This window comes from Barbatula barbatula (assembly GCF_947034865.1).
Source record: "Barbatula barbatula genome assembly, chromosome: 3".
Classification (NCBI taxonomy): domain Eukaryota; kingdom Metazoa; phylum Chordata; class Actinopteri; order Cypriniformes; family Nemacheilidae; genus Barbatula; species Barbatula barbatula.
In genome coordinates, this window is record NC_136764.1 from 13,375,579 (window position 1) to 13,403,480 (window position 27,902).

The 27,902-nt window shown below is 38.4% G+C and overlaps 4 protein-coding genes across 5 annotated transcripts; 2 read left to right on the forward strand and 2 right to left on the reverse strand.

The window, feature by feature from the left end:
• Nucleotides 1-2,338: 2,338 nt before the first annotated feature.
• On the forward strand, nt 2,339-7,449 carry pfn2a (profilin 2a). 2 transcript variants are annotated; one of them, XM_079452720.1, is made up of 3 exons: nt 2,339-2,782; nt 3,888-4,080; nt 5,441-7,449. In XM_079452720.1, exons 1-3 carry the CDS (start codon nt 2,654-2,656, stop codon nt 5,536-5,538), a joined length of 420 nt encoding a protein of 139 aa, XP_079308846.1. In that variant the 5' UTR covers nt 2,339-2,653; the 3' UTR covers nt 5,539-7,449. The 2 variants fall into 2 exon arrangements, with proteins under 2 accessions (XP_079308846.1, XP_079308845.1); XM_079452719.1 differs by having other exon boundaries at nt 2,417-2,782; nt 5,117-7,395.
• Nucleotides 7,450-7,619: 170 nt separating this feature from the next.
• Nucleotides 7,620-13,238, forward strand: LOC306891347 (uncharacterized protein). The gene is made up of 7 exons (XM_079451527.1): nt 7,620-8,312; nt 9,086-9,262; nt 9,345-9,463; nt 9,539-9,698; nt 9,781-9,896; nt 10,363-12,329; nt 12,411-13,238. The coding sequence occupies exons 1-7, from the start codon at nt 8,012-8,014 to the stop codon at nt 12,469-12,471; spliced, it is 2,901 nt and encodes a 966-aa protein (XP_079307653.1). The 5' UTR covers nt 7,620-8,011; the 3' UTR covers nt 12,472-13,238.
• A 2,499-nt stretch (nt 13,239-15,737) lies between these two features.
• Nucleotides 15,738-19,124, reverse strand: ahsg2 (alpha-2-HS-glycoprotein 2). Its single transcript, XM_079452619.1, has 7 exons — nt 18,742-19,124; nt 18,321-18,431; nt 18,149-18,233; nt 17,894-18,051; nt 17,142-17,246; nt 16,807-16,878; nt 15,738-16,358 (listed from the first exon to the last, which is right to left on the reverse strand). Exons 1-7 carry the CDS (start codon nt 18,940-18,942, stop codon nt 16,014-16,016), a joined length of 1,077 nt encoding a protein of 358 aa, XP_079308745.1. The 5' UTR covers nt 18,943-19,124; the 3' UTR covers nt 15,738-16,013.
• Nucleotides 19,125-19,581: 457 nt separating this feature from the next.
• Nucleotides 19,582-27,692, reverse strand: LOC306891916 (protein crumbs homolog 1-like). The gene is made up of 8 exons (XM_079452542.1): nt 27,519-27,692; nt 26,421-27,368; nt 24,587-25,137; nt 24,318-24,483; nt 22,693-23,599; nt 22,530-22,571; nt 22,149-22,271; nt 19,582-20,856 (listed from the first exon to the last, which is right to left on the reverse strand). Exons 1-8 carry the CDS (start codon nt 27,565-27,567, stop codon nt 20,601-20,603), a joined length of 3,042 nt encoding a protein of 1,013 aa, XP_079308668.1. The 5' UTR covers nt 27,568-27,692; the 3' UTR covers nt 19,582-20,600.
• Nucleotides 27,693-27,902: the final 210 nt, after the last annotated feature.

Here is a 27,902-nt window from a genome sequence, read left to right on the forward strand (position 1 = left end):
GTGGCAATGTAGAAAATTGTTATTTAATCCTAGATTGATACTTTTTTTTCTCTTCAATGAGAATAATTAAGTGAGATTAGGACCAGTAGTTGCAGTTTTTGTGTGTGTGTGTAAAAAATAAGAAAGAATGTAATGAAATTTGGCATGTTGGGTTCTTTGTGTTTTCTAATGGAAAGGGTAGGGGGGCAAATGCACTCGTAACACTGATTTTCTGATTTCACTTAATCTCCAAAATATTCAAATATATTATTTTCTTTCATGTCAAGTGCATATGAAAATACAGGACAGTAAATTGGCGACCATAAGATCATGTATGAAAAGCAGAAAGTGCAACCTAGAGGGGCCATACCTACATTTACATTTACATTTAGTCATTTAGCAGACGCTTTTATCCAAAGCGACTTACAGATGAGGAAACATTGGAAGCAATTATAACACGTAGGCCACAAAATACTTAAGTGCATCAAACTAGTCCATTAAAGCCTAGCACAGTATAAAAAGCTAAGAATAGTGAGGTTAGAAGGTTTTTTTTTTTTTACCTCTCTGCTATTCAAGAATTATTGCATTTCAATATTTAAAGCTTCTTTTCATTTACCACTTACATTTAGTCATTTAGCAGACGCTTTTATCCAAAGCGACTTACAAATGAGGTTAGTAATGGAAGCAATTGAAAAAACATAAGGATAATAAAAAGCATAAGCGCAGTAAAACTGGTCCCATATAGCCTACCACAGTATACAAAGCTACACAAATGTGGAACTGATCCAGAGATGGTACATTAGAGTGATTTTTTATTTTTTTGGGATGGCACTACAAGATGTTGTTTGTTTTTGCAGATCGTTGAGATCTGCCAGGTACAGAAGTCTGTATTACCGAGTGAAGATTTGGGTTGCTGAACCAGTGATGGTCTTTTATGTGAAAGAGTAGAGCTTTGAATTTGATGCGAGGGACTATATGGAGCCAATGTAACTTAATGAAGAGAGGAGTGATGTGTGCTCTCGTCGGTTAGTTGAAGAACACTCTTGCCGCTGCATTCTGGATCATCTGTTTGGTTGTGTACACTGGAAGTCAACTCAGTAGCGCATTGCAATAGTCCAGTCTGGACAGGACAAGTGACTGGACTAGGACTTGCATAACATGCTCGGACAGGAAAGGTCTAATTTTCCTAATGGTGTAGAGGATGAATCTACAGGACTGGGTGGTGCTGGCAACATGATCCGTGAAGTTTAGCTGATCCTCGATTACCACTCCCAGATGTCTGGCCGTTCTGGAAGGTTTGATGGTTGATGAGCCTAGTTGAAAGGAGAGATTGTGATGGATCTTCGGGTCAGCTGGATTACAAGCAGTTCTGTTTTTGCAAGGTTTCAGCTGCAGGTTATGATCCTTCATCCAGAGCAAAATGTCCCTCAAGCATTCAGAAATGCGTGCAGAAACAGTCTGATCGTCTGGCTGAAATGACAGGTGGAGTTGTGTATCATCAGCATAGCAGTGATTTGAAAAGTCATGTTTCTGAGCCCTGAAGCACCCCTGTATTGAGATCTTGAGACCTCACCTCTCCGGGAAACTTTAAATGACATACCTGAGAGGTAAAACTTGAACCCATAGCCGTGATGGTCAACAGGAGGATGTGGTGGTTAACGGTCTGAAAGGCAGCAGATAGAACCAGTAGGATGAGTACAGATGACTTGTTTAACTCTTATGTGCAAAAAACTTATCTTCAATTATTTGTGATTTGTATGGTCAAATGATTAGCATAGGGTTCCTGTGCCTTGTCAAAGTAATGAAACCATAGTAGTCCATGGGTGTGACTGTGTGAATGGCCTGTAAATATGAATATGTCATGGTTTTGTTGTGTCATCGTTTGCCACATGAGTCCTAACATCAATAAAACACACAATGAACAGTGATGAATCACAGGAGTAGCAGTGGCACAGATGTTGCTAAAGTAACCAAATAAAGCCGTGGCAGGCAAAACATAATTTGCTAAATTTGGCAAAATGTGTTAACCACATACAACCTTTGAATTATTGTGAATAAAAGAAATGCTATATATTTTAATACTAAACATAAATCTAAATGTGAAACATTGCTTATGTGTAGTGACATAAATAGCTAATATATGTGAAAATGTTTAAAAATAAAGATAAAGTAAATGTAAAGACATCTGAACTTGAATTTCAGTTTTTATCTATTTCATGTGAATTTCAGTTGATGCTATACATTTTAGGGCAAAATAAATGTCCTCTACCTACACATTAGTTATGTCCAGCACTAACATAAAACCAATTCAAGAACCTCGCAACAAGAATAACACTGTTAAGCTTCAACAGTTGAGATTGGACAAGATTGTGGCAGTAAAAAAAGGATCTATTTTCTCTCACCGCCGCATAATAAACGCATAAAGTGCAGTGGTGGTGGTGAGTCGCCAGCGGAATGATATAGCACGGGACTACACCCAGCAGCCGCTGTCTCAGTTTGTCGGCTTTCTTTCCTGCCCGAGCTGAGATTTCATATAAGCCCACGAACCGGACAGCACAAGAGACGCCAAAACCCTCCACCAGCACAACACTCGCTAGATATTTAGCACTTGTAGCGTTAAATCCACTCGAGTGGGTGTAGTAACTTCTATAAAACCTTTCAAATAACAGAAGAAATGTCTTGGCAAAGCTACGTGGATAACCTGATGGCCGATGGCAGCTGCCAGGATTCCGCCATTGTTGGCTACACGGACGCCAAATACGTTTGGGCATCTACAGAGGGTGGTACTTTTAGCGGTATAACGGTAAGAATATATAAATTCGCGTGGTTATATCGTTAGCACTTCATTGTACTTTTATTTGGTGGGTATATTTGTGTTGAGGCGAGTGGACCATTCTGGTGTTAGCAGGCTAGTCGGGTTTAGCACGCGTGCACGGGGCGCCGGTCTCGTGTCTAGCGCAAGCTAACTTAACCGTTTTAATCGTGTTACGACGTATATTACAATGAATCATGTCATTTGTTTTAACGTTGGTATTTTTCGTAAACCTGCAACAATAAGTTAATTAACAAAAATAAAATGATTGCAAGCGACGAACGAGGCAAAGTAAGTGTTCCCGTTGAATGGATTGAGGCCCAGACTAAAGCACAGGGCTGTGGCCACGGCCCTAACACCCAACGATTCGTATCACAATGAACCACATCATTCCTAAGTAACCAATCCGGAAAAAGTAAAACCTTCACACTCGAATACAAGTCCTTTTCGATTTAGAAGATTTAAATGGGAATTTCATAGTTCTTGCTCTGCTTTAATCACACGTTTCCTTTTGCATTATTCAGCGATATCGATGTCTGCCATACATATATATGCATTGCATGTTGAATGAAACGTATTATTTGTTTTAGAGGAGATCGTCCTGTACATTGGACGAATCCCTGACTTATTAAAAAAGATCTGACTCGGCCTGATCTGTCTTGAGATAAGCTGCAGGCAGTCTTAGGCCATGAGATGAGGAAGTTCATACAGTGGCGCCTGTGCATGAAGTTTTTCCCTACAGGAACACAAAGATGGCGTCCTGTCGCCTCTGAATGCTCAGCCTTTTTCCCATCTTGGAGCTTCAGAATGTTTTGAGCTAAAAATATAATTGTGTCAGTATTTCAAGAATAAAAACAGTTGCTTAAATATATGTATTTAAAACACAGTACTACTTAATCAGATGGGCTGTGCTTATGCTAGTCATAGCAGAATAGATAAAATAAGAAATGTAATACAAGGTCCCATGATAAAAAGTTGAGATGAGAATAACGGTTTGGTTCCTAGAAAGCATTTTCACGAGTCACAAAGTTTTGCACACTGCTGCCTTTATGATGACAAACCTTATTGGTTGAAATCAATTTTCATACTTTTTCAGCCTGATGAAATCGACATCATCATTGGCAAAGACCGAGAGGGCTTCTTTACCAGTGGGCTGACTCTAGGGAAAAAGAAGTGTTCTGTGATCAGAGACAGCCTTCATTTGGAAGGGGACTGGACAATGGACATCAGGACAAAGAGTCATAATGGAGAGCCGACGTACAATGTTTCCATAGGCAAAGCTGGCAAAGGTAAACGGCATGTGTTTGCGAATAACTACAGCCAAACCGGTATGATCAGTAACATTTCAATAGCAATGTGTAATTTGCCTACAGATATGTTATGGGAAAGTACATTTTGTACATTTGTGTATTTCTTTTATATACATGCATACACGCCAGAAAATGCAATGAAGCATTAGTAGGGACTTATGGCATTCTTATTCTTCAAATTTCCCCCAACTAAATTAGATGAAAATTATTCCGTATTCTAAGATGTGCCCACTCATACAGTCTACCTTTGTGGTCCTCTTTCTGAATAGAAGGATAAACAGATGGGAAAGGTATAGTTTTAAGCCAGTACAATCTTTCCCCATCCCTCCTTTTCTGTAAGAATACCGAAAAGCTTTCAGTGCTGTGCATGTGAGATTTTCTTGATCTAACCATTTCCTTAAACCAAGATTTCCTTTCACTAAAATAAAATAAGCTAAACTGCCAATTGTCTGGTTACTCAAACACCCCACCACACCCTATTATCTCTAGTAAAGAGTATGCTTAACCATCAGGTTGCAACTTGAGTTAATGAAACAATAATTGGTAGTGATATCCCAGCTGGATTAAGTTTTCCCCAAACTGCTTTTGGTAAATTTGGTAAGATCTCCTAGTCAAAAAGTATATGCAGGTAAATGTAAAATCATAAAGTTTTTTTAGAATGTATTCTGTCTCACAGACATCATGGCAAAGCATATTTCAAAGGGATTTAGGGTGTGTAAGCAGGTGGGGCTGAAGGCCCTTTGGAATGTGGCAGCGTCAAATTCCCCTTCCTATTTCCTCTTTCCTGTACACTAAAATGTGTCACTACACGGCTCAAGCAACAATCTTCAGACTACCTATTCAAGTACTCTGATTCACTTTCCTCAACTTGGTTGTTTTTCATGGTGATAGGCATGTGCATGCAAACACTTCTGAGTGCAACTGTATAACTCTTTCTCCTATATTTCATGATTGCTCCTTTTTCCTAACCACCACACATCTCAACTTTCCCCTTTTTCTATTTCTTCTCTTTCAGTCTTGGTTCTTGTAATGGGCAAAGAAGGGGTCCATGGAGGTGGATTGAATAAGAAGGCATACTCAATGGCAAAATACTTGAGGGATTCAGGGTTCTAATGTAATTAAGCTTGTTTAGTTTCACTTGAGGGACAGAAAGAAGAAAGAAGTTTGCTGTTAAGCTTTCTCCTTCAAGCAGTTAAAGTCTTGAAAAAATTTAATAGCAATCAAGGGAAGAATGGTGATGATAATATCCTAAAATGTCCCCGTGTCATCGGGGGGAAAGACTTTTTTTCTTTTCAGTTTTGTTCATTTGTCGTCTTTTTTCTTTCCTTATGTACTCCAGTATTGGTTTTAGTCATGGGAAAGGAAGGTACCCACGGAGGAGCGCTCAACAAGAAAGCATTTGGCATGGCTGAGTACCTGAGGAAAGTTGGATACTAAAGCAGCCCCTTCCCATCCATCCACACAGCAGCTCACTTTAATACACCACAGCACCCCCCCAACCCTCATCTTTACTCCCACCCCATCCCCTTTGTCAGCTTGACAACACTACCAGAAAAAGTTAGATACATTGTTGTCTCTCTCCAAATCTGTCAATTTTTTTTATAGAGAGGTTTTTCTTGTGTTCAATGGTCCTTGTTCTTTATTTTTCCATGTTTTGACCTCTTTATTGTGCCACAGTAAATCAAGCATGTTGATTTTTATTAAGGTTTATTCAAAAGAACACTACTTGTACATACCGTAAACCTAAAATGAAGAATTTTAAAAGATTGGACAACTTCGGATTTGTATAAATTCGGCACTATATGAAGTCACTACTTAGTCCAATTTTTCCTTAGGCACTGCTAATGAACCAGCTTAAGATGGATTGTTGCCTCTCAAGTGCTTTGTGCCCTTGCTGAGCTCTCATGGTCTTCCTTGTATAAAGCATGTCCAGGATGGAAAACGTGCATGCATATCTTTTAGGTCAATATCATAGTTTTCCAATAACTAACTACACCATCTAATCTCAGTCTTGAGAATGAATTTAACTAGACACTTTTAATTTTGTTTATTTTGGTTTGGCCCCAAATTGCATTAGTAACCACCTCAGCCCCTGACCTTGTGAACTGCACCACCACCCTTGGCCCAGCTACTCCTTACCCTCTACCTTATGTATGACTACCTTATATCAAATGCTTTTGCTGTTGTATTTGGATGTGGTCTTGTAAGTCATTGGTCTAATGTTGGAATTTGAGTGTGATGGCAGATCAGCATTTACAAGGTTTGGGTTAAGTTGTTCCCCAAGAGCCTCTGCATCCCGGACTCTGTATGGACATTCCATCGCTACAATAGCTCAGGCACTTATAATTGTTGTTTGCCAGCTCCTGTAAAATGTTTTCTTTTCTTTTTTAGGTTTTTTTTTTTTAAAGTAAAGTGCTGCCATCCCAATGTAACTTTGGTTTTGTCCATTTCACTTTGGTTTCTCCAATAGGACCAATTTCTTGTTGCATCCGAAGGGATTAACAGAATTGCTCCAAACTGTTGATGTGAAGGATGACTGCTAGCTTCATCTGTTGCTGACTTTATAACACTAAATTTTTCAACACCAAGTACACAATGTAACACAAAGCTCATTTCTATTAAACACTATTAATGGCTTAACAGTTTGAAATAAAGTAAATCTATGTAATCTACCTTAGAATTTCTCTCATGAATGTCTTGAATAGATGAAATGGCAGTCTTATTGTTAACATCAGACACCTCAAAATTCTTCAACACTTGATTTTGAATCTGTTGTTTTCAAGAATGAAACCATTTGGAAGTCATTGCCTTGTAAACTACAAAACTGCAAATAATCAAACTGTCATAGCACGGTACAAACGCTTCATTAAATAGACAAAAAAAAGACACTGAAGTCAACTGTGTACACTAACTTTTCTGGGATATGGTGGTATTAGTTGGATAAAAAACCACTAGTCGAAGTCAGTTGTATTGTGGAAACTTGTTAAAAAAATAAAGCTGTGTATCCTGTGCCATAAATGTAGATCTGATCTGTTGCTACTGTGAGATGGATTTTAACTGCTGCCTTGTTGAGGAGTCAATTCTTCAATGGCACCATTGGGATATTTGGCATACATTCAAACTCCAGGGCTTGTGGAAAATGTACAGATTAAAGAGAAACATAAAATGTCAAGTTTTCTCCCTTCTTTCTTGCTTCCACCAGCTGATATTCAACTCGTTTTGCGTGGAAAGAAACACATGCCATGATTTAACCACCTTGTTTACAGACAGATCAAATAAACCTATTCCAACCAGAAATAATGAATTTGTTCACATATTTGTCTTTATCTCAATGGCCTACTTTTCTACAAAGTGACGTAAAAGGTGCTTAATGTTGGACATTGTGGGTGGTCCAAGATCCATGTTTGCTCAATATTTACCGTCAAGTGTTTACAGATGAATATGAGCATTTGTTATGGTAGGCCAACAGATGTCGCTGTAATCACACCAACTTGAGTTAAAAATGCTGGGCACTGTTCAGTGTAAAGAGAAGCTATAAAAAGGCTGTGGTAGTTGATAAAAAATGGTTTCTGAAAATTAAATGTGAAAATAACAAAGAGACCATTTTTAAAAACCAATATGGTCATTTGTTGATATTAGTAAAATATATTGATATTTAGTAGAAATCTGTATATACACTGCTACATATCATTATTAAAATTGTGAACCATTCTCTTTTGCATCCAACCAGACGATATTGGACTGCATCCACCAATATCTTTTTTCTAGGTTGCTTAACAGGTGTCTCAGATTTGCCGGTCGACGTGCACTAATTGCTATCGTAGGATCCTTAACATTTCAGGCAATTGAATTCAGCCGGGTTTTTTGCGACACACTAAAGTGGTGTGATGCGCATGCAAAACCTAATCGAATGGCGTTCAAAGACACGCAAACCCTGACGTGTTTACTTTATATTTGGATTAATTTAATTGAAATTATTACTTTTGTGGCATTAAACGAGGGAAGAACTCATTCAGTGGGCTCTTTTAAGAAACATGCACAAGTGACGGGGTCATTTGACCGTGAGGATAGAAAAGCAAAATCTGGAGCACAAATTGGACGTCTCGTTATTGGGCAAAAACGATGTCCGAAGGACGGTGACCTTTCTTCAGACGTCAGTAATTTCGATCGGCCCTGCAACGACAAGGACGCATGTCGATCAGATGACGCAGGTATTTTCTATATGATTATTTAAAAATTAGAATTTACAGAATAAAAAGCTCATTATTGCTCTTTAGGGGGCCGAGTTTATTTGATGTAATTTTGTATTACTTATTTTATTAAATGTTCTTTAAAAACAATTTAAGTGAATTGCACACTCTAAACGAGTAGTTAATGTGATTTATTTTTGAAGGGGTAGTTAACCTGAAAAGGAAAATTATTTGATCATGTACTCGCCCTCAAGTCATTTTAAATATGTACCACCTTTAGAACACAAATTAAGATATTTAGAAAAATGTTGGTAGTAAACATTTTACTGTGACTTCTATTAATATGTACACAAAACTACAGCGATATTTCTTAAAATCCACACAAAAAGAATCATGGTTTTAAACAATGCACATGAAGGTAAATAAATAGATTTTTATTTTGGAGTAAATTATCCCTTAAGTTCAATATACCGGACTCAAAACAGGTGACTGGATTCCATTCTTTCTGTGATCCATTCTTTTATGAGCTTTGGCCAGTGTTTAAAAACTTAATCTCTCTGAAAACCATCACACAACTTTTTGGACAAGATTTGCAACTGCCATTTGTTCATGCTCCTGCTGTTTAGTAATAAAATAAAAAGGAAAGTTAGTTCCTCTGTTGACCTGTCACTATAAATCGACATTTAGCTCATGTAATGGTGAGCTTGAGAGGTTAGCTCGGAACATTGTTCCTTATAATGATTATAAAAAAATGATAATGTCTCATTTACCTCTTTTGTACTGTCTGACCAAAGGCTGGGAGAATCTGCAACCACTTTGGGGGCAGGTCTGTGTTCAAAACACCCTGTATACGCCAGCAGTAGAAGAGCTACTTGGAATGAAACCCAAGGTTGATTGTGTTGGCAATTTGATGAAACTGACAATTCATGGCAGAATTGCTTCCTTTGGCTCCAACTTTCTCATTGACCGAGGTTTGCTTCGCCATTGATTATCCGTTGATTAGGCTTTTGACTTTGTATGCTTTGAAAATGTTGTTTTTCTTTCTCTGTCTAGGAAGCATTTCACCCCTTCCATTATCACAGCTACCTTCAGAATGTGGCCATACACTGTTAAGAACATGGAGGGACTTTGTTTTCGTCATACCTTATGATGGATGTTACGTGTCGCAGGAGGTGTGTGCCTTTCCAATTTAAACTAAATATAGCCTATATGTTATCCCATTTTACCTCAACTTTATCTTTCTTTAGTTAAACATGTACATTCTTCCCTTACTTTGGTGGGGATTGCCTATAAGAATCTCTTGTTCTTCATCGACCTTAGCTCAAAGTAGCCCACATGTGTCTTGTTACAATAACGGTATGATTGTGAAGCTACAGAGGGATGCAGCTGTTAATCTGAGGGTCAAAGGTAACAAACAGGCCCACATTTGTCTAATATTAAACATCACAGATCTGAATAGTTTTTGGTCAAATTCTCCTTGAACTTTCAGTGTTGAACAAATGGCATCCTCTAATGAAAGCATCCGCTAAATGTGGATACAGCTTGGTGTCACATCCAGAAGGCATGGTCATCCGTGCCCCATATATGCCATGCACAGAGGCAAAGGTAAATATAGAATCTTATTGGAAATGGGTGACTTGGACTGAATGATGAAAAGCAGCTAAGAAAAGTTCTGAATAGTTGGAAACTTCATCAATACTGCAACATCTGAAAATGCCTCAAGAATTTGATTGACAATATATTTGCGAATTTAATTCAAACTTTGACTACTACGATGTCCGTCACATATTTCAGCATTTTCCTATGAATACACAATTAAAGCAATTTGTGCGATTTTACTTTTAATTTTTTTTACATAAAATCTTTAGTTTTGACTAAATAAGGTCATATCAAAGATTGAAATCATAGCGAAATTGATTTAAATCAAAGTTTGATTATCTCATTTTTAGGCTTTAGCCTGGATTTTAAAAAAATATTTATACATTTTTAAATAAAACAATTTCTAAATTTTTAATCCGTAGTGTTGCCAATTTACTTAAACGTATTTACCTTTTTCTGTTTTCGGTCATAGGATGGGATGTTCAGCCTCACCATGGCATTAGAGAGAGAGTTTATTCTGTCCTGTCCAGCTTTGTCACTAAGTCTTCCGATTAAGAAATCTGATCGTCCATCTAAAAATACTTTTATTTCCAGTTCTCTTGTTTCATCAATACTTGCTCCAATCACAATCGCTAGTGTTGGAACCACTAAGCCAAAAGAGAGTCAAACAACTTCCACAAGTTCAACCATGCAGAAATTGTTTCCCGCTACCCTCCTGTATCACATCCCTGGGCACCCGTATTTTAAACCAGATTTCCCTAATTACATTTTTCATCCAAATGTGCCTCCAACAGTTGCTCCTCAGGTTGTTGTCACCCCACTGCCTATTACCCAAGGGCCACAAACACCCGTTTACCCCAAACCCTATGACTCAAAACCACCTCAAACTTGGTACCCCAAGCCCAACTTGGTTCCTGCCTCTGATCCCACTCAAAGTTTACCCGTGCCTCCAAGAGAATCTTTGTTGCCGCCAATTGAGGTTCTTAAACCCTCTCTTAATCGCTTGGGTTCTCTGTTAAGACCTAAAAGTATTTATCTTCAAGATAAAACCACTCCTGGGAAACCTCCTGTGACCATGTATCCTCCTGGCAAATTAGTGTATCCTATCTATTCTGGAAAACCTGGATTATTTGACACTACCTCAGTGGCCTTTGGTCAAGTCCCCCAATGGCTTTATCCCTCCCAAACCCGACCAAGACCTGATGAGCCCCCGCAATTGAAACCCTCTGCGCAATGTGTTTCACCTAAACCCGAGCTTGCACTGCCCACACCTGCCCCTCCAAGGAAGGTGGAATCACTTCAACTTCTCCACTTCCAATGGTACAAACCCTTCCCAAAACAACATTTAGATGTTCCAACAAAAGTCATCCATGGTACTGAAGAATTCACTTCAGATCCACAACCTTCCATCCATCCAGACTACTCTGATACTAAGGGTCCTCCTCTAAGCATGCACTTTGATTTTACCACAGGCACTTATCCCACCTCTGCACCCTCCAAAAATACTGAAGCTGCTCGCACCTCTACCCTTACAACGGCTCCCCTGACCCAATTTAATTTGTCCCATGCACTTTCTTTTCACTGTCCAACTTTTTGCCCTGGACCCCCTTCAATAGCCTACCACTATCACAACCACCACCATTTTGGTCATCCTTTTCATGTGCCTTACATGGGCACTTCTAGTCATGCTAAATTAACACAAGAAATGCAGTCCTCTCCTGTTCAGCCTCCTGGTTCTGCTGTGTTTCCCTTTATTCAGGGCATGGGTTATAATTCTAGCCCATATTCTGCAAAAGTTGAAGCTTTACCACCAGCGACCGAAAGTCCTGTCATCATGCCTACCCGTGCTCCTGAAAGTGAGCCTTTGATAAGACCGACTAAATGTCCTTATGTTTTTAGAACCTTGGCATCAAATTTGGTCTCTTCTCAGTCTGCAATGAAACCTGCAAATATTCCTCATTTTGTGCATCCTTGGCCTACCAAACCGCTTTCTAGACCTTCACAAAATGGACCAATTGTGCAGCCTGTTGCCCATTCCGTTCAAAGCCCAACACCTACCTATATTTCCCAATTGAGACAACACATGCCAACATTTGTCGCTCCAAACAGAGCTGGACCATTTTCCAAGTCCACAACATCCCCAGCTGATGACAAAAGCTTGTCTAACAATTACTGGTATCAAGCTGCTTCATATACAAAGCCCCACCTGTCTGATGCACCTGCAAAAATCTCAAAGCAAGCATCTGTAAATAATGATCATAATTCACTTCAGTCAACCACACCATCTCAATCAAAGCAAACTCATGACATGGACTCGTCGATCCAGCTGAATATTCATCCCTCAATGCAGATTCGTGACTCCAGAAACAGTTTGCAGCTACTGTGTTCCTGCTGTTCAGTCAAACCAAAAAACTGTGCATTCTGCCTATTACCCAGATGGTAAGTAGACCCATTTTCTTACTATACCATGAAATGACCAAAATGAAACATTGTAACCACTGCTGATGGTTTTTCTTTAAGGTTCTATGAGGGGTCCATTCCGGTTTGTCTAAGCCACATGAGAAGATTGAAGCAGCGCTAAATAATAAAAGTATATAAGTGAACAGCACTGTTTTTGACGTTTCTTTAAAAGATGCTCTTAATGCTTTAAGAATTTAAGCATTTTTATTTTGCTTTAACTTTGTTTTGTACAACACACACACACATTTGATCAGCTGTTTTTCCCCAGTTATTGCCTGCATTTAAAAGTCAAAGACACGCTCCAGTCATGCTTATCTTGATGGTATTAATTTGCATATTTTCCTGTGGTGTGAGGGATTTAATTGATATTTCACTCGCAAATCTAAATTTCCCCATGTTTTACTTGCCCTCAAGGCATCCTCACTGAATGGTTATCTTGAAGAATAATGCAGTCGAAGTAATAATGCCACGTTTCATTCTGCGGCCAAGTGGTTGAATGGGAGTGAATGCCTGTCGATTTTTAAGCTCCAAAAAGGGCCTCAATCCAATCAAAGAACTGCTCGACACTGCTCCGTAGACTTAAATGTCTTCTGACGTGAATTGATTCGATTGAGAAATATCTGTATTGACAGATATCCATTTCGTAGATTCAGGTGACTAACGCTTTCAACCAATAGGATAGCGTCAACTCTGGTGGGAGCTTTCGTCACTGTCATTTACCTTAAAAACAAGCCTATGGTTCACGCGCATTCGAAGAAAAACATTCAGTTAGGATGCCTAGAGGGTGAGTAAAACACAGGGAAAATGATTCACGGGTGAAGTGCCGCTTTAAGTATGGTTAAATCTGCCAAGAAAAATGTCCACACACATCTCAAATTGTAAATGTTGAATTTCAAGCTACAGAAATTCTTTGTGGCCGGGGCAAATGTGCGCACACTTTCAATTTATTCTGTTAGGTGTCTTTCACACTTGAGGTTTAGTTCGGAACAGGGCACTGTTCGCATAAAAAATAGTTAATGTTAACCCTGGTGCGTACCTGGCTACCGAACCCGAGACTACCTGAAGGAGGTGGTCTGATTTCCATTGCTCTCGAACTGTGGCACGTTCCGCATGAATATTAAAGTACCTCGGACCTGATGACCCGAAGTGATCTGTGCATGCGCTTAAGCTGGTTACGATGTATTAACTTAAATAAAACACATGAAAGAGAAGATTGTGTTAATGATTCTAGCAATAGTGAGCCTGCATCGTATTTCTGCATTGGGAGTTGAATCCGAGCGGCTGGTCAATGGTAATTCTCTGCTTCCTCAAAATGGTACGACAAGCAGCAGAACGCAACGCGCACACCGTAAACTCAAATATAATTTACTCTGCTGCGCATAATAGCCACATCGGTGTTCTGTTTTCTGTCAAGCGCCATGCACTTTTTTTTATGACGTAAGACTAACGCAAACGCACCAGGATTAGACTGCGTGCCAGACTATTGCTGTGGGGGCAGCGGGAACAATCGCACTTAAGTTCGGACCGCAGCAAATGAGCCCAATCTCCTCACACTAAAACAATTTGTTGTCGCCCTGTTTGTGGACTTGCATTTAGAAAACGTAACAAGCAAATCTTTTAGTGTAGCCCATCACAAGTGTCAATAATGGATACATTTCATCATTACCAGTTCTTATAAAACCTACATTTTGATGTATATACCATTTCATGGGATGCAGGTGCCTGGAGCGAAGTTAACTTTCGGTCTGTGTTTGGTTAGAACAATTTATTTTATTTTGATTTAATCTTTTGTGTTATTACCTATACATCTATAGTGGAGTTTTGGTTCCTTGCCACCATTGCTGCTGATTTACTCACTGGGAGACTGCTGATTTAGTTTATTCCATAAATATCTCCGAAGTGAGTAGCCTCACTGTTCTTGTTGATCGCTTCAAACAATAGTTTTTGCATGCTTGATGCAACCGTTTTCAGGTGGCTGATGGCAACGTTACTCCATGTGGTGAAGATGGCTTCATTAATAGGCTAGCATCCACGTTCTGGAACTGATGTCCGTTTTTGTAAACACCCCTTGCCATCCATCCCCAAACTCACAATGGGGTTTAGATCAGGGGAACATGCAAGATGGTCCAAACGAGTGGCGTTATTCTCCTTGTAAGAACTTTGTCAGCTGGCATTAGTGGCATGGACGCTGCTTTTGAAGAAGTTTTTGGGTTCTCGAAGCCCTTTTCTCGCAGATGCTGTCTTATGCTTATTGGTTTAGTGCAGCTGAAATTATTTTGGGTCTACCACTTTACTTTATTTGTCACAGAACTCTCAGGATCTTTTGAAATTTTAAAATTAAATTTAAGAAATGCGTCCAACCTCGGCAGAGATGGCATGTTGCGAGAGCCCTTGCTTGTGCAGCTCAACAATCCTTTCATGTTCTCATTGTTCTTTTGATCAGCTGATGAACTGGCTTTTTGAGTTTAAATGATGCTTTCAATACATTGCCTACGCTGTTTTATTTCTCTTGCTCCTGTTTCTTGTTTTGGCATTTTGAAGCAGTATTTATAAACTGGTTATGATCCGCCAGCAAAAATGAAAATTCTTGTAATGTTTCCATTATGTTCAGGAGTGTATATTTTTTCCGGAGAAAAACTTACATGGTATCATTGCATCGTAATACCGTATATTCGCTTAAATTTTCCCCCTTGTATGATTTTATTACACTTTTTAAAGGTGCTTTGCATCAATCAAAATTGAGAAAAGCACTAAATAAATTGAATTGTTTATGATTTGTATTAATTTAAACTCACATTACTCAACAGTTATTGATTCTATGGTCTACTGGAAGTGTGGGTTTTAATATTTGTAGTTGACCCTGAAACATACATGTCTTTATATTTGACAATTACGTACTTGGTTCAGCTTGTATTTAGTCAGCTTATTAAAAATTTTAGCATTAGGTTATCATTTGTTGTTCTATTATGGAATCCAAGGTTAGTAAATGTATCACCCAATCACTTGCAAAACATTAAGAATCGGCTTTCTGGACATCAATTAAATTAAACCATGATGGTCATCTAAACTACCCGTTAGAGCATAAATGGTTGTCATTGTAAATTGCAATAGAGAATACTTAACCAAAGAATTAACGAAAACCAATACAATTTTGAGTTGTATGTCAAAGATGTCACCACTGTTGTACCATGTTGACATCTTGTGATAGTTGGAGAGCATTCAGAGGTTTACTCACAATGTAGAATGTAGGACAATAATGGCTTGAAATCTGGTGCCTAAAATACTAAACGTTGATCAAATGAATGTGTTGAAATATATATAAAGTATAAGACTAAATAATACTTGTCCTCACCAGTATTGGAAAACCGCATTGAGTGTAAAGCATGATTGATCAAGCTAAGCATTTTATTACATTATCACAGATACTTAGTTCCTTAACATGAAGTAACAGTTCTGGCATACATAATACGTCAGTACTGTTACATACATTTACCTGCTTCGATATAAAAAGTGATAATTTCAGACCTGTATCAGAACGAAAAAAAGCATTCCATCTAATTTTCCCCTGACGGATTTCAGTTACAAGTTTAGTAAGCAGCTCACGTTATCCAGTGTGCCACAGTGTTGTTATCTAATTAGGTGAGTTCACAGAACTTAAGCAGGTCAGAAATGCTTCTTTTTTCCAGGACAGATAGGCACAAGGGCTACTGGCTTCAAATGGAGGGGCGGTTTATCAGCCAATGCTTGTTTATCTGCCACCAGCTCTTCTGTAGGAACATCTGTTGGAACATCTGCAGGAACCTCCCTTTTCACAACAGGTGCCGCCACTGGCACAACTGCCTCAACTGATTCAGCAGATTCGGCTGAGACCAGGCCGCTCAATGTGGGGTCATGGAACACCGTCAACTTGTGATGTTTAAGGCCGTGCACGGCTGGATTGTGGTGAGGTCCAGAGGTGTGTGCGTGAAGAGGTGGTTGGACTCGCACCGTGGTATTGACGGCTTGGATCTGTTGGGAAACAAGTATTTTAAACTTAAGCAACCCAGTTCCAAGTAAAAGATGAAAGTTTGTGACACTAGCAGCACCAAACAACATTGCAATATTTTTCTTTGTGGGCAGTGTCGGCAGATGAGCTGGACTTAAAGTGATAGTTTCAAACCTGTATGACTTTTCTTCTTCTGCAGAACACAAAAGAAGATATTTTGAAGAAAGTTGGTAACCATACATCACCGGCAAAGTGCCAGTTAACAACATGTTTCAAGGTTTAAAGAAAGACAAGAGGCTGAGTAATGATGAATTAAGTTACATTTTGAGTGAACTATCACTCTAAGGATGCAGACTACCTGTTTTTGGAATAACAGCTTTTTACAATTCTGTTCTATCTGGTGCCTTTAGTGATGCAGAAAACACTTTAATGTTGTGATAAAATTCAATAGGCTGATGAAGATTTATTTACTGTATCAGTGAAGATTTTGCATTCAACTTGATTGAGATCAGCAGAGCCTTCAGCTAGACAGAAGCCATGGATCTAAAAATTTGAGAAATTAGAATTAGTTTTAAGTAAACTTTAGATCCGGTTCACAACATACAGCATATATATATATATTTGGTTGGAACAACATGCTTGAATAATGGATTAGGAATAATATGTTATGTGCAATAATGAATTAGGAATTGTGAATAGGGTCCATCCTGGTTCTTGATGATTTTAATAAAAAGAAAAAATGCACAAATATTACTACTGCCCAGGTACTTTCTCATCCTACAAGTTTTTATTTTAAGCATGCTTACTGCGACTGTGTGATTCTGAGGGTTGCACATATCATCATTGTAATTTGTGCAGTTTGTGCCAATAATAGCATATTCTGCAAAGTATTTGTTCCCCCCTGAGACAACCTGCAGAAAGGAAAGAAAGGAAACCCTGAGCATAATCTGTCTATAGGGAAACAAGAAGGTGTCATATGGCGCGAATATGTGTTTTTCTGTGCCTTTGGTGTGTTATAATGCCCATGCATGTATTACACACGTAAAATTGCAAAAATGAAAGTGTTAAAACAAAAGATGCATTCTATCTAAAGCGAATGCTCACCCAGACTTGCCTGAAATGCCTCGTGTAATCACACCCCCACAAATCTACCTCAGTTTCTTGGAATGATTTGGCTAAGACCACCCAAATGTGTATGCAAGTAAGGTGGGCTTACCTGTCAGTACAATTGCTTTGGAACCTAATGTTCCAAAAATGGTAAGAGGCGTTACATTTCCATCACAAGCTTGCAGTATTCGACCAAACACTATGCACTGGTAAACTGGCCAATCATAGCACACCTCGCTTTTCAAAGGGATGAGTTTTCTAAAACTGAGTTTTTTTTAGAGATGTGGGGTAAAGAGGAGATACAAACATGCCTGGTATGTGGAATATAGAGTGTTTTTTAACCTTAAATCGTGTAAACACATTGCATTACATCTAAAACAAATGAAAATATTTGATATAGCCGTGTCATATGACCCCTTTAAGATTAAGATTTCTTTTTCATATATTTTACCTGGAATGCCATTCGTCCAATTTCAAAAAGATCAAATTTGTTGTTCAGAGTGTGATTTTTATTGAAGTCATCTAAGGAAGATTCAATGAGCCGGAGACCGTCTGTATCATTTAAAGCCATAAGCTGGGGACAGCCTAGGCATATGTCTTCAGCGGACTCTATACACAACAGAAAGCAAAAGCCAGACTAATGTCTCTTTTCCTCATTGTGAACAGATGAAAACATGCATTTTACAGTTTGTTTCTGTGCTCTTACCTGTCTCCGTTTTACATTTGAATGCAACCACAGACAGACCTTGAGTTGTATTTGAGAGGGCAAAATCACAATCTGCTTCAACTGCCTGGAGTGAATGACAATATTAGATTGTAGATCGGCATGTAATTTGTACAGAGTAAAATTAAGGAAATTTAAGGTGGTTAAAGCTTACCGTTTGATGTTTCTCTCTGACCGGGCATTGGCCCAATGGCGTAGGATCTAAGATGTGACACGTAGTTTCCAGAAATTCCAACTCCAAGAGATACTTGTCTGCTTTACCAGGCTACAAGGACACATTCAAATCTTATAGTCCTAAACCGATATTAAAATGTGCATATTTATGACTTTAAAGGTAGGTTTATTTGAAATAAAATTTCAGTGCAGATATATAAAACCTGTGCCTTCATTGTAGAAGATAGATTTCACATACAGACCAAAAATACAGTGCATGTTTTACAGTAACAGTGACATTGGCACTTATTTCCGAGGTTCACAATGTTTTACACAAATGTGAAAAACACTACAGAATATTTTTAAAATGGTATTAAAATTAATAAATAAAAATGTTGAAGTGACACTGTCCATTGTCTTACACTGGAAATAATCTTGAATTTCTCAATGCGATTCAGAGCATATTTATAGCCGTGGGTGTGCTGAGCGTTAAGGTAATCCTCTGCCACCAGAGCCGCTGCTTCAGCCTCCAGGGAATCACAGGGAGGAAAGTCGACAGCCTCCTTCGCCCATGTCCCCATTACCAGGAGCCCAAGAGCAGCAAATGTGGTCCAGAGCTTCATGCTGCAAAGCAAAAACCTGAACTCCTAATGTGAATATGAAGGCAGAAAGTGACTGAGTTTGATTTGTTGTATATATATAAACACCTTGTACTTTGTCCACTATGTAAATGTAGACATTCTGACTTCTGTTACGCAAATGACACCAGTGAACCATCTTTGAATGCCAAAGTAAATGAAACTGCGCAAATCGAGTCGGTGTTCCACTGGAATTCAGCTTGGAGAAGCAAGGGTGATTTTAGACTTTGGACATGTAATTTGTATGGAGCCTGATTAAAATACAAATTCACTCACAAAGTCACTTTATTTCATGAACTTATAATTTGTGTCGCTGCAATAAATAGAGGCTAAAAAATATTCCTATGGTTTAAAAGTGTTTTAAACTTTTAGAGGAAAAATAATCACGGTAACTTCTAAAAGTGTTCTTGGTGTTTTCTAGAGCTTTTCAAAAACCCAATACTGAAAAGCAAACATACTGTAACTTATAGTAAACTAGTTTTTCTCTATTTGTTTGAGTATTGCAGACACAATTTCTGTACATTTGGTGTGCAATCTAATTACTATATGTTATTTAATGATCAACATTCATTCAAAAAAATAAGTGTGTGAGTTGGTACTCTTAAAAGATACAGTACAATTAGAAAGATTGTAATAATTTATTACTCAAAGGTACAAAAATATGACTCTTGTGCTTTTGTTATTTCTGGGAACAGCGTGCTTTATTGATTTGGTATATTCATTATTATCTGATAATAATTTTAGAGAAATATCCTAATTTAATTAAACGCAGATGAAAAGGTTAAGCAATTAACATAAAATATCATAATTGAAATAAAATGGCTGAGTAAACACATTTTTAGATGGAAAAATAAATAAATGTATTCTCATATTGTCAGATCATTACAATAGTCTGGTAACAGTGGACTACAGATACGGGTGTGGGGGGTATGGAGCTTTATTTAACTAAAATCTTTTAGACCTTTTAGTATAAGCAGTCTGAGAAACCAATTTACAATAAGGTGCTATTAGTTAACATAGAAAAAACATTAGTAACAATGAACAATTTCGTTTTTCAGCATTTATTAATCCTTGTTAATATTAATGTCAATACAGTTATTCATGTTAGTTCATGGTGCATTAACTAATGTTAACACTGACAGCGTTTGATTTTAATAATGTATTAGTAAATGCTGAAATTAACATGAATTAATATTAAATAAATGCTGTAGAAGCATTGTTCATTGTTAGTTCATGTTAGCTAATGGATTAATTTATTGTTGACAAATAGCACCTTACTGTAAAGTGTTACCAGAAAATGTTTAAAAATAAATATTTATGATAAAATAGAAGGCAGACAAAAAGCCTTTTTTGTTTTCATGTTAGACATTATATGCAGATATTTATGGATATATGCAGATATATAATTCTTCAGGTGGCTGTAACCACCATAGAAAAAGTACGTCCTTAATATTTAAATTGGATTTTGACCCACAATGGGTTTTCAATGTACAATTCCTAAACTATAACTTAAACTATTCCTCCTGCCCAGTCTTTACTATGCAATAAAGACCATCTAAAATGTTTTTAAATAATATTCAAAGGTCTATTTGTAATGTGTCCATTCAGCACATCATGATATTTGTCTGAGACAAAATTCTGTTTTAGTAGTCATCGTTGGCTGCATTCCATTCGATCTCAGGATCATCATCCAAACGCAGAATTAGGTATGACAACAGCTGGAAGATGTTCTGCCACAGCAACAGGAACACATAGATGTAGAAGTCACTGACATCAATCTGACAGTGGTCACCGGCGAAGCTCATCTCACACACGCAATGGAACCTGTTGATCAGGTTACGGCAGAAGCCTCCATTGAGGCAGGGATCAGACGCACATTCGTCCAGCTCCAGCTCACACCTGTCAAAACAATCAGCATTACAGATACAGAGATTCTTACACCAAGGCACTATAGACGGTTTCATCGGACGCACAAGCCTGGCCCAAAATGAACTTCTAGGCTCAATTGCATAAACCGCCGTTATGTTAAGTCTTACTGACTAGCAAATAGTTTGGACTAATCAGTGTTACTTTTCATATTTCAATTAACCCAATTAAATTGTATTAAATAAACAATTTGTTGAATGGGTCGTTTAACTTTTTTCGCATTAAGGTTTAGCAAAGTAACGGTTCTTCTGTTGGTAACCCAAATTAATACTGGCTACTAGACATAATTTTGACTCGCTAGCCTAATGTCATTTACTTATTTTCTTTACTTTTTATCAGACATTATCTACAAGGACATCTATAAGGCCAATGATCAATTCTTGATTCTGTGTTTGTTATACAAAACTGGCCTGGTTAAACATCAAAGGCACTCTCCAGATCTTGCTTAAACTGTATATGCCCTAACTAGAATTTATGCACAATAACCCCAGTTCAAAAAGTCTCCACCGGGTGTTTTGTTTGTTTATATACATAACTTTACAGTGACAGAATTTTATTTTTTTAGCTTGAACTATACATTTAACTATATATATATATATATATATATATATGTTTTTTCTTATAAAATAATTAGATTTTGAGAAATATCAGTAGAATAAGGAGGAGATGACTCTCACAGAAAAACAAATGGGAAATGGGATCATAATGCTCAGTATGGCAATTATAGGAATACATGTTCTGTTTACAGGCAAAATAGCCAATCGGTTGCTAAATGAACTGACTTGCCTTAAAAGGACTTTGGCCAGACATTTTTAGAATAAACTGTAAATGTTTGCAGTGACCCCTGCATGCATCACGTAAGGATCACTATTTGTGTGGATTACTTTTCATGTTTTTCAGCATTTTAAAGCAATCACTCGTATACAATAAAGGAGCTTTGAAAGGTTCTTCACAACGATGCTATAGAAGCACCTTTTTGGTTCCACAAAGAACCATTCAATCAAAGGTTCTTAAAAGAACCAACTTACTTACCTTTTTATAATCTGATGATTTTTTCACCAGGAAACGTTTGTTAAAGATTCTTTATGGAACCATTTAGACAAAAAAATGTCCTTCTATTGCATCTTGAAGCACCATATTTTTAAGAGTGTAAAGGCTCCATTTCAATTAGGATACTGACTTAGATGGTAGATGTAGACAACGACGAAGGAACAAAACGGTATTAAAAAGGCACAGTCTGATCTTCTGTGGTTTAATAATCTTACCATTGTCCAGCGAATCCAGGTAGACATTCACATGTATCCTCCACAGAAGAGCAATTTCCACCATTAAAACAGCTATAGTTCAATTTCTCATTCCCACACACAGAAACAGGAAGTTTAGGGTTTCTGAACAAAGAAAAGTATTAAAGGAAAAAGCACATAAAGAAAGAAACATGCTATTAGATATGCACCATAACAGACACGTTAACCTGACAGATATGCCTCAGAAAGAGTAGTTTTTAAGCTAGTCAGAACATCAATCAGTGACAACATCTATCTGTCAATCACTGTTTGTGTTTACTGGCATTAGGTTTGTTGAGGGCCGAATTTTGAACCATTTCTGTGGTTAAACAGATTTACAACTTTGCTTTAAGTTAAACTCACGGAAACCTGTCGATATACCATGGAAGTTCAGGCACTCGTTCTCTGAAAAACAAAGGTGCAATATTAGAAAACACAGACAAATTTGATTTCATGTTTATTGGTAAATAATGTTTTAACAAATTTGCAAAGTGTGTTTGCCATTTTAGTTATTTGATAAATTCACCTGCAGAAGGGTCCTGTTGTGTTCCTGGGGCAGAGGCATGCGTATCGTTTTAGACCTCTGAGGCATGTTCCACCGTTACTGCACTTGTGATGTGCGCACACATCCACTTCCACTTCACAGCGTTTGCCAGTGTAGCCCACATCACACAAGCATTCATATCCTCCCGTGACTACCCTACAGGTTCCATGAACACACGGGTTTGAGGAGCAACTGTTCACACTATAATCACATTTTGTGCCTTGCCAATCAGCTGGGCAATGGCACTTAAACAGATTGAAGAGATCCTCACAAACTCCACCATTATGGCACGAGTCTGGATCACAGACATTAAAGCCCCAGCAACCCAAATAGGGAGACCCTGAAGTTTTCAAAAAGTGCTCTATCTGGGGTCGGGGCAGGTTCATCTCTGAATCACTATAATAGGGTAACACAAGGCCTCCGATTTCCACCAATCCAAGACAGCCAACTAAGTTAACCCCAGAATCCGGTCCCAACCCCCCCAAGAAGATGTCTACACCTTCTCTCAGGAAACCCAGATCTCCTGCGGTTGTAAATGAGATGGAAGGCATCTCCCAGTGCTCATCCACAACCATTCTCCATCTGGATGTCTGGAGGGTTGGGCTGTCCATGCTAAAATCTCCTCGGTGCCACTGGCCATCATTAACCTGGGCCAAACTTTGCACATGTACGTAAGAGGCTCCCTTTTCTCCTTGTAGCTCGAAAACTAGCCGTCCATCCTGGATCGAAATTGTGATGAACTTAGAGTACTGCTCGGCATGCAGTAAGGTAGTATTCTGCTGCCTGGTTCTGAAGTGTATTGAAATATCATTGAGGTATTGCCGTATTTTTCCATTGCCACGATATGTGATTATGGGGTTGTTGCCATGCAGGCTTACATTGGCCACACCTGCAGAACAGACAGAAACATCAACACTCTTTTATTTTATTCCTTGCCTTGATGCAATATTTGATTTAGCCAGGAATATTTATTCAATAAAGCCCGGATAACAATTAAATTACAGTTTTTCTGAAACCTCAGATGTCCAAAAAAACGTTTTAAATGAATGCTGTGTTGTCAACATTGACAAGTTCTTTTAAATACTGTTTTTGGTTAGATATTTGCTAAACCTTGTGACAAACATAAAGAGTGACCTATAGTAATGATTTATGGCAAAAAATGTAAATCATGAAATATGGACATACAAAGGACAGAAGCGATTTTCTATATTAACGTGCCATGATGCTTAGCTACCATAAATAACCTACAATGACTTCATAAGTTATACTATTTGGTTTAAGAATTATTAACAAATATCACAAAATATTAAACATTGGTGTATTTAGATTTGTGAGTGTAACTAATACTCTTAACCATCTCTAGCTTCCTTCCAACATGTGTTCATGCCATTAACCAGCCACACTGCACTGTCACAGGCAATCACGCATTTGGTGCAGTAAATCCAACAAAGGATTATCTTCCAAGGCTTTCATAAATCCTTAGTAGTTGTAACGTATAGCTACACATGTCAATTTTCAATTATATAACAGAACCAAAGCTAGATATATGTGCCACAGATGCATTGCTGTGTAGACACAAAAGCACACACACAGATAAACACACTTACAGTCAAAGCCCTGACTGTGTGCTTGACATATGGCAGTGGATGGACATGGAGACAGCTCACACCATCTGACTTCCTCACAGCGCTGCCCTGCTGTGTTGGGTGGACAGCTGCAGGTGAAATCATCCCACATGGAGTAACACACACCACCATTCAAACACGGATTGTTCTAGAAAAGATATATATATACAGTACACAAACATATATATATATATTTTATATAAACTGTATATATTATAAATTATTTGGAATCTAGGGTATCTGGTGCTTACACTGCAGGAGTCATCTCCAGTACAGCTGCGTGTGACCTTCACCAAGTTCTCAAGCCTGTATGAGCTCACTGGAACACTGATAGGGTAGAACTGCAAGTGTCTGGTATTTATTCGCAAATCTTGGACACAGCCCTTGAAATAGCCTCCGAAAGTCAGGGATGCACTCCGGCCAGGCAAGCCCCCCACATGTACCGCATCTCCAGCCTGAATCAGCACGCTGCGGATGGGAACGCGACTTTGGCTTTTGGCAGACAGGAACAGGGTTAGGAATTCTGGTTCCACAAGCACAGTTATGAGATGAAAATGACCATCATTAACCGTTTCCCGTCCGATGAGGCTTTCAAAGTTGTTGACTTGAACTTTGACTTTTCCAGCTTCCAGCCAGACACGAAGATACTGACTGGTGCTGTTGGCGAGTACCAGGAGAAGACCCTGGGGACGGCGTGTGCGCACAAACATGGATAGTGTAAAACTGACACCTGGGTTGTCTTCCACTGTGAACGCAGCGTAGCTCTCCAAATCTTCATTTCCAAACCTTGCAGTGACGTATTCTAGAATATGTAGAAATCAACAGCAGTGTTACAAAACATACAAAGTACATACAAACACATGCAGTATATAAAAGCATTTACAAATAGAAATCAACAGAATTGCTTTGAAAGACTGATACAGTAGTGATTATTTTAATGTTTTATTTTAATGTTATGTAAAGTGTTTGATGACAATGCACTGAATGCAAAACAAAATTAATTTATCATTAGACTTAACAAACGTACTTTTCATTAAAAATGTATTTATAATAATAAATATAATTACGCTTATTCAGTATATTGAATAATACATAAGGAATTGCCTGTGTTCATACTGTATATTCTCAAAACATAAGCACATAAGAAAATATTTATAATAATTATGATGATAACTATTGAATATATTGCCTTATATTTTCCAGTATACTCCCCTATACGTTTTGTTTTGTAGGGATTATTTAAAGCATGAAATAAACAGAGCCCTTATAATGTCACGTTTCTTTAATCCACAGTTCAGGTGTGGTTGTGTTTAACCTTTCTGCTGACTTCCGTTTGCATGTCTGTGTGTGTCTGGCCGTGTTTGTTCAGCCCTGTAATCCCATTTTACATCTTGGTGCTAAATGCGTCTCTCATGGGCACTAAATATAGATGCGCTCACCCTACACAGCCATATCAATGACGTTTTAGAGATAAATGGTGACCAGCAGCATTCACTCGAACAGTCATTCTTAATGACTTCAGGATGTATTCTTGTTTAATATAATAAATTCACAGCACATCTGGCTTCCCAAAAAATAGACATTTACTATGAATGTACTGAATGTTGAATGCATGCTTATTTTTAAAAGCTGTAAATAATTTGTTTTGATCATTTTATTACTTAGTATTAATTAATTACTTAGTATATATATATATATATATATATATATATATATATAAGAGTTTTAAAATGTCGTAAATACTGGAAAATACCTGCAATATTCACCTCAAAAATAGGAAAATTCTGTCATCATTTATTCGCCCTCTTGTCATTTCAAACCTGGTTGAGTTTCTTTCTACTGCAGAACACAAAATAAGATATTTAGAAGAATGCTGAAACCGAACAATGGTTGTACCCATTGACTTCCCCTTTCCTTTGTGTCCATACAATAGACGGGAACTGACTTTATCCAAATTTTGACATTTAACTAAATCCAAATTTGACAACATTCATCTTTTCAAGTGTGGCTTGTGTGTCCAAATTCTTTCTGGTACCACTGCATATCTGTTTATTCAACATGAAATCCTTGTCCAAACACTCATACCATCTAAACAGTGCTCTCCGTCATATGGCCGATGGCATTCGCAGCTAAAGCTCCTCCATCCAGTCTTGACACATCTGCCTCTGTTATGGCATGGATTTTGCCTGCACTGGTCCCCATCAGTGCAGTCCTGCACAACATTAAACTGCTTAATAGGGGCCAGCGGCCCTGATCCTGGCAGCACCACATGTGAATTCAGCCAGACATCTCGCATGCAACCCAGAAAGTTTGAAGAAGTCTGTTGCTCTGCTGTTCCGCCTATGTATATGTTTGGGATCACAGTCAACACAGATTCACCTGAACCCAGTTCCGACCCAGCTTTGTCTGTTTGTAGTTCCATATTACAGCTCCCTCCAGAGCAAGACAGGTCTTTAAGACTTAACCCCAGTGTGCTGTCGTGCAGCGAAGCCTTCACTGTGTGCCACTGGCCATCAGAGACCATGAATGGGAGCTCTAGATGAATAATTTCCATTTCCTGACCTCTCTGAAACGTATGCCGCAACCTGCCATCCACCAACTCCAGCGTGAGAAGCTGATCGTCGAAATGGCATTGCAGCAGCGTGGCCTTTGCTTGCAATGTACGAAAACTTAGAGTGACATTCAGTGGTTCAAAGACATTTGTGAGGAAGGTCCGGACCTGCATGAACCCATTTTTCTCAAAAGAGAAGGTGGTGGAGGTCTGGCACTTTGTGCCAATGAAACCTTCAGGGCAGATGCAGCTGTATCTATGTCGTCCTTTATCCAAGTATGGAGAGCATGTGGCACCGTTCTGGCACCAGTGACGTTCACAACCCAACAGCAGTATGGTACATTTTGGACCACCATAGAGATGACCGTTTTGTCTTTCTTGGGAACAAAGGCATTTGTAATTTCCCTCCTGGTTCTCGCACACTCCACTGTTTATACATGGGTTTATGTCACAGCCATTATTGTTGTCTTCGGTGTTGGCCCCTGAAGCAGAGAAGAAACATGTTTTGCTAAATACTATTAAACAAAATAAACCAATAGTTTTCTTGTCACATTAGCATTTTCCATCTTGTTTAAGTGCATCCCACCATCAGATGTCTAATATAGTATTCCACAGGATAAAAACAATATTACCTGCCAATAGCAACAGTAATATCCATAGAGATGTGCTGGCTCTAGACATGATTGGTCATATGAGACATACACACAGGAGGTCTGTATCTGACTCTGCAGTAGCCAGGTCAGTTTTGTAAAACACCATAACCACCAGCCACTTCCTTGGTTTTTCATTCATCTGTGTTTAGGACTGACTAGATTCACCGTGGGTTCAAGCGCAAGCTTTGGGATTATAGTAATGCACTTACATGTGTAATGAACTGGTGCTAGGCCAGGGACAGCCCTAACAGCTAATCTGAGAGAGCTCATGCATCCTCACCTTCTGGACATCAAATACAGCTCTGATATTATATTTAACAGACAGAATGCCCAATGAAACTGAATAAAGACTAGACAGAATTT

What these genes read in the sequence shown, in the direction of transcription:
- LOC306891347 (XM_079451527.1), top strand. Translation starts at nt 8,012, where the DNA reads ATGGCGTTCAAAGACACGCAAACCCTGACGTGTTTACTTTATATTTGG. An exon ending in ATGTCGATCAGATGACGCAG is followed by an intron (nt 8,313 to 9,085) that starts GTATTTTCTATA and finishes GTCTGACCAAAG; the next exon opens with GCTGGGAGAATCTGCAACCA. An exon ending in TGTTAATCTGAGGGTCAAAG is followed by an intron (nt 9,699 to 9,780) that starts GTAACAAACAGG and finishes TTGAACTTTCAG; the next exon opens with TGTTGAACAAATGGCATCCT.
- ahsg2 (XM_079452619.1), bottom strand. Translation starts at nt 18,942, where the DNA reads ATGAAGCTCTGGACCACATTTGCTGCTCTTGGGCTCCTGGTAATGGGG. An exon ending in AATTCAAGATTATTTCCAGT is followed by an intron (nt 18,432 to 18,741) that starts GTAAGACAATGG and finishes GTGTCCTTGTAG; the next exon opens with CCTGGTAAAGCAGACAAGTA. An exon ending in TTGGACGAATGGCATTCCAG is followed by an intron (nt 17,247 to 17,893) that starts GTAAAATATATG and finishes TCCTTTCTGCAG; the next exon opens with GTTGTCTCAGGGGGGAACAA.
- pfn2a (XM_079452720.1), top strand. Translation starts at nt 2,654, where the DNA reads ATGTCTTGGCAAAGCTACGTGGATAACCTGATGGCCGATGGCAGCTGC. An exon ending in GTACTTTTAGCGGTATAACG is followed by an intron (nt 2,783 to 3,887) that starts GTAAGAATATAT and finishes ATACTTTTTCAG; the next exon opens with CCTGATGAAATCGACATCAT. An exon ending in CATAGGCAAAGCTGGCAAAG is followed by an intron (nt 4,081 to 5,440) that starts GTAAACGGCATG and finishes TATGTACTCCAG; the next exon opens with TATTGGTTTTAGTCATGGGA.
- LOC306891916 (XM_079452542.1), bottom strand. Translation starts at nt 27,567, where the DNA reads ATGTCTAGAGCCAGCACATCTCTATGGATATTACTGTTGCTATTGGCA. An exon ending in ATTACTGTTGCTATTGGCAG is followed by an intron (nt 27,369 to 27,518) that starts GTAATATTGTTT and finishes TCTCTGCTTCAG; the next exon opens with GGGCCAACACCGAAGACAAC. An exon ending in ACACAGTCAGGGCTTTGACT is followed by an intron (nt 23,600 to 24,317) that starts GTAAGTGTGTTT and finishes TCTGTTCTGCAG; the next exon opens with GTGTGGCCAATGTAAGCCTG.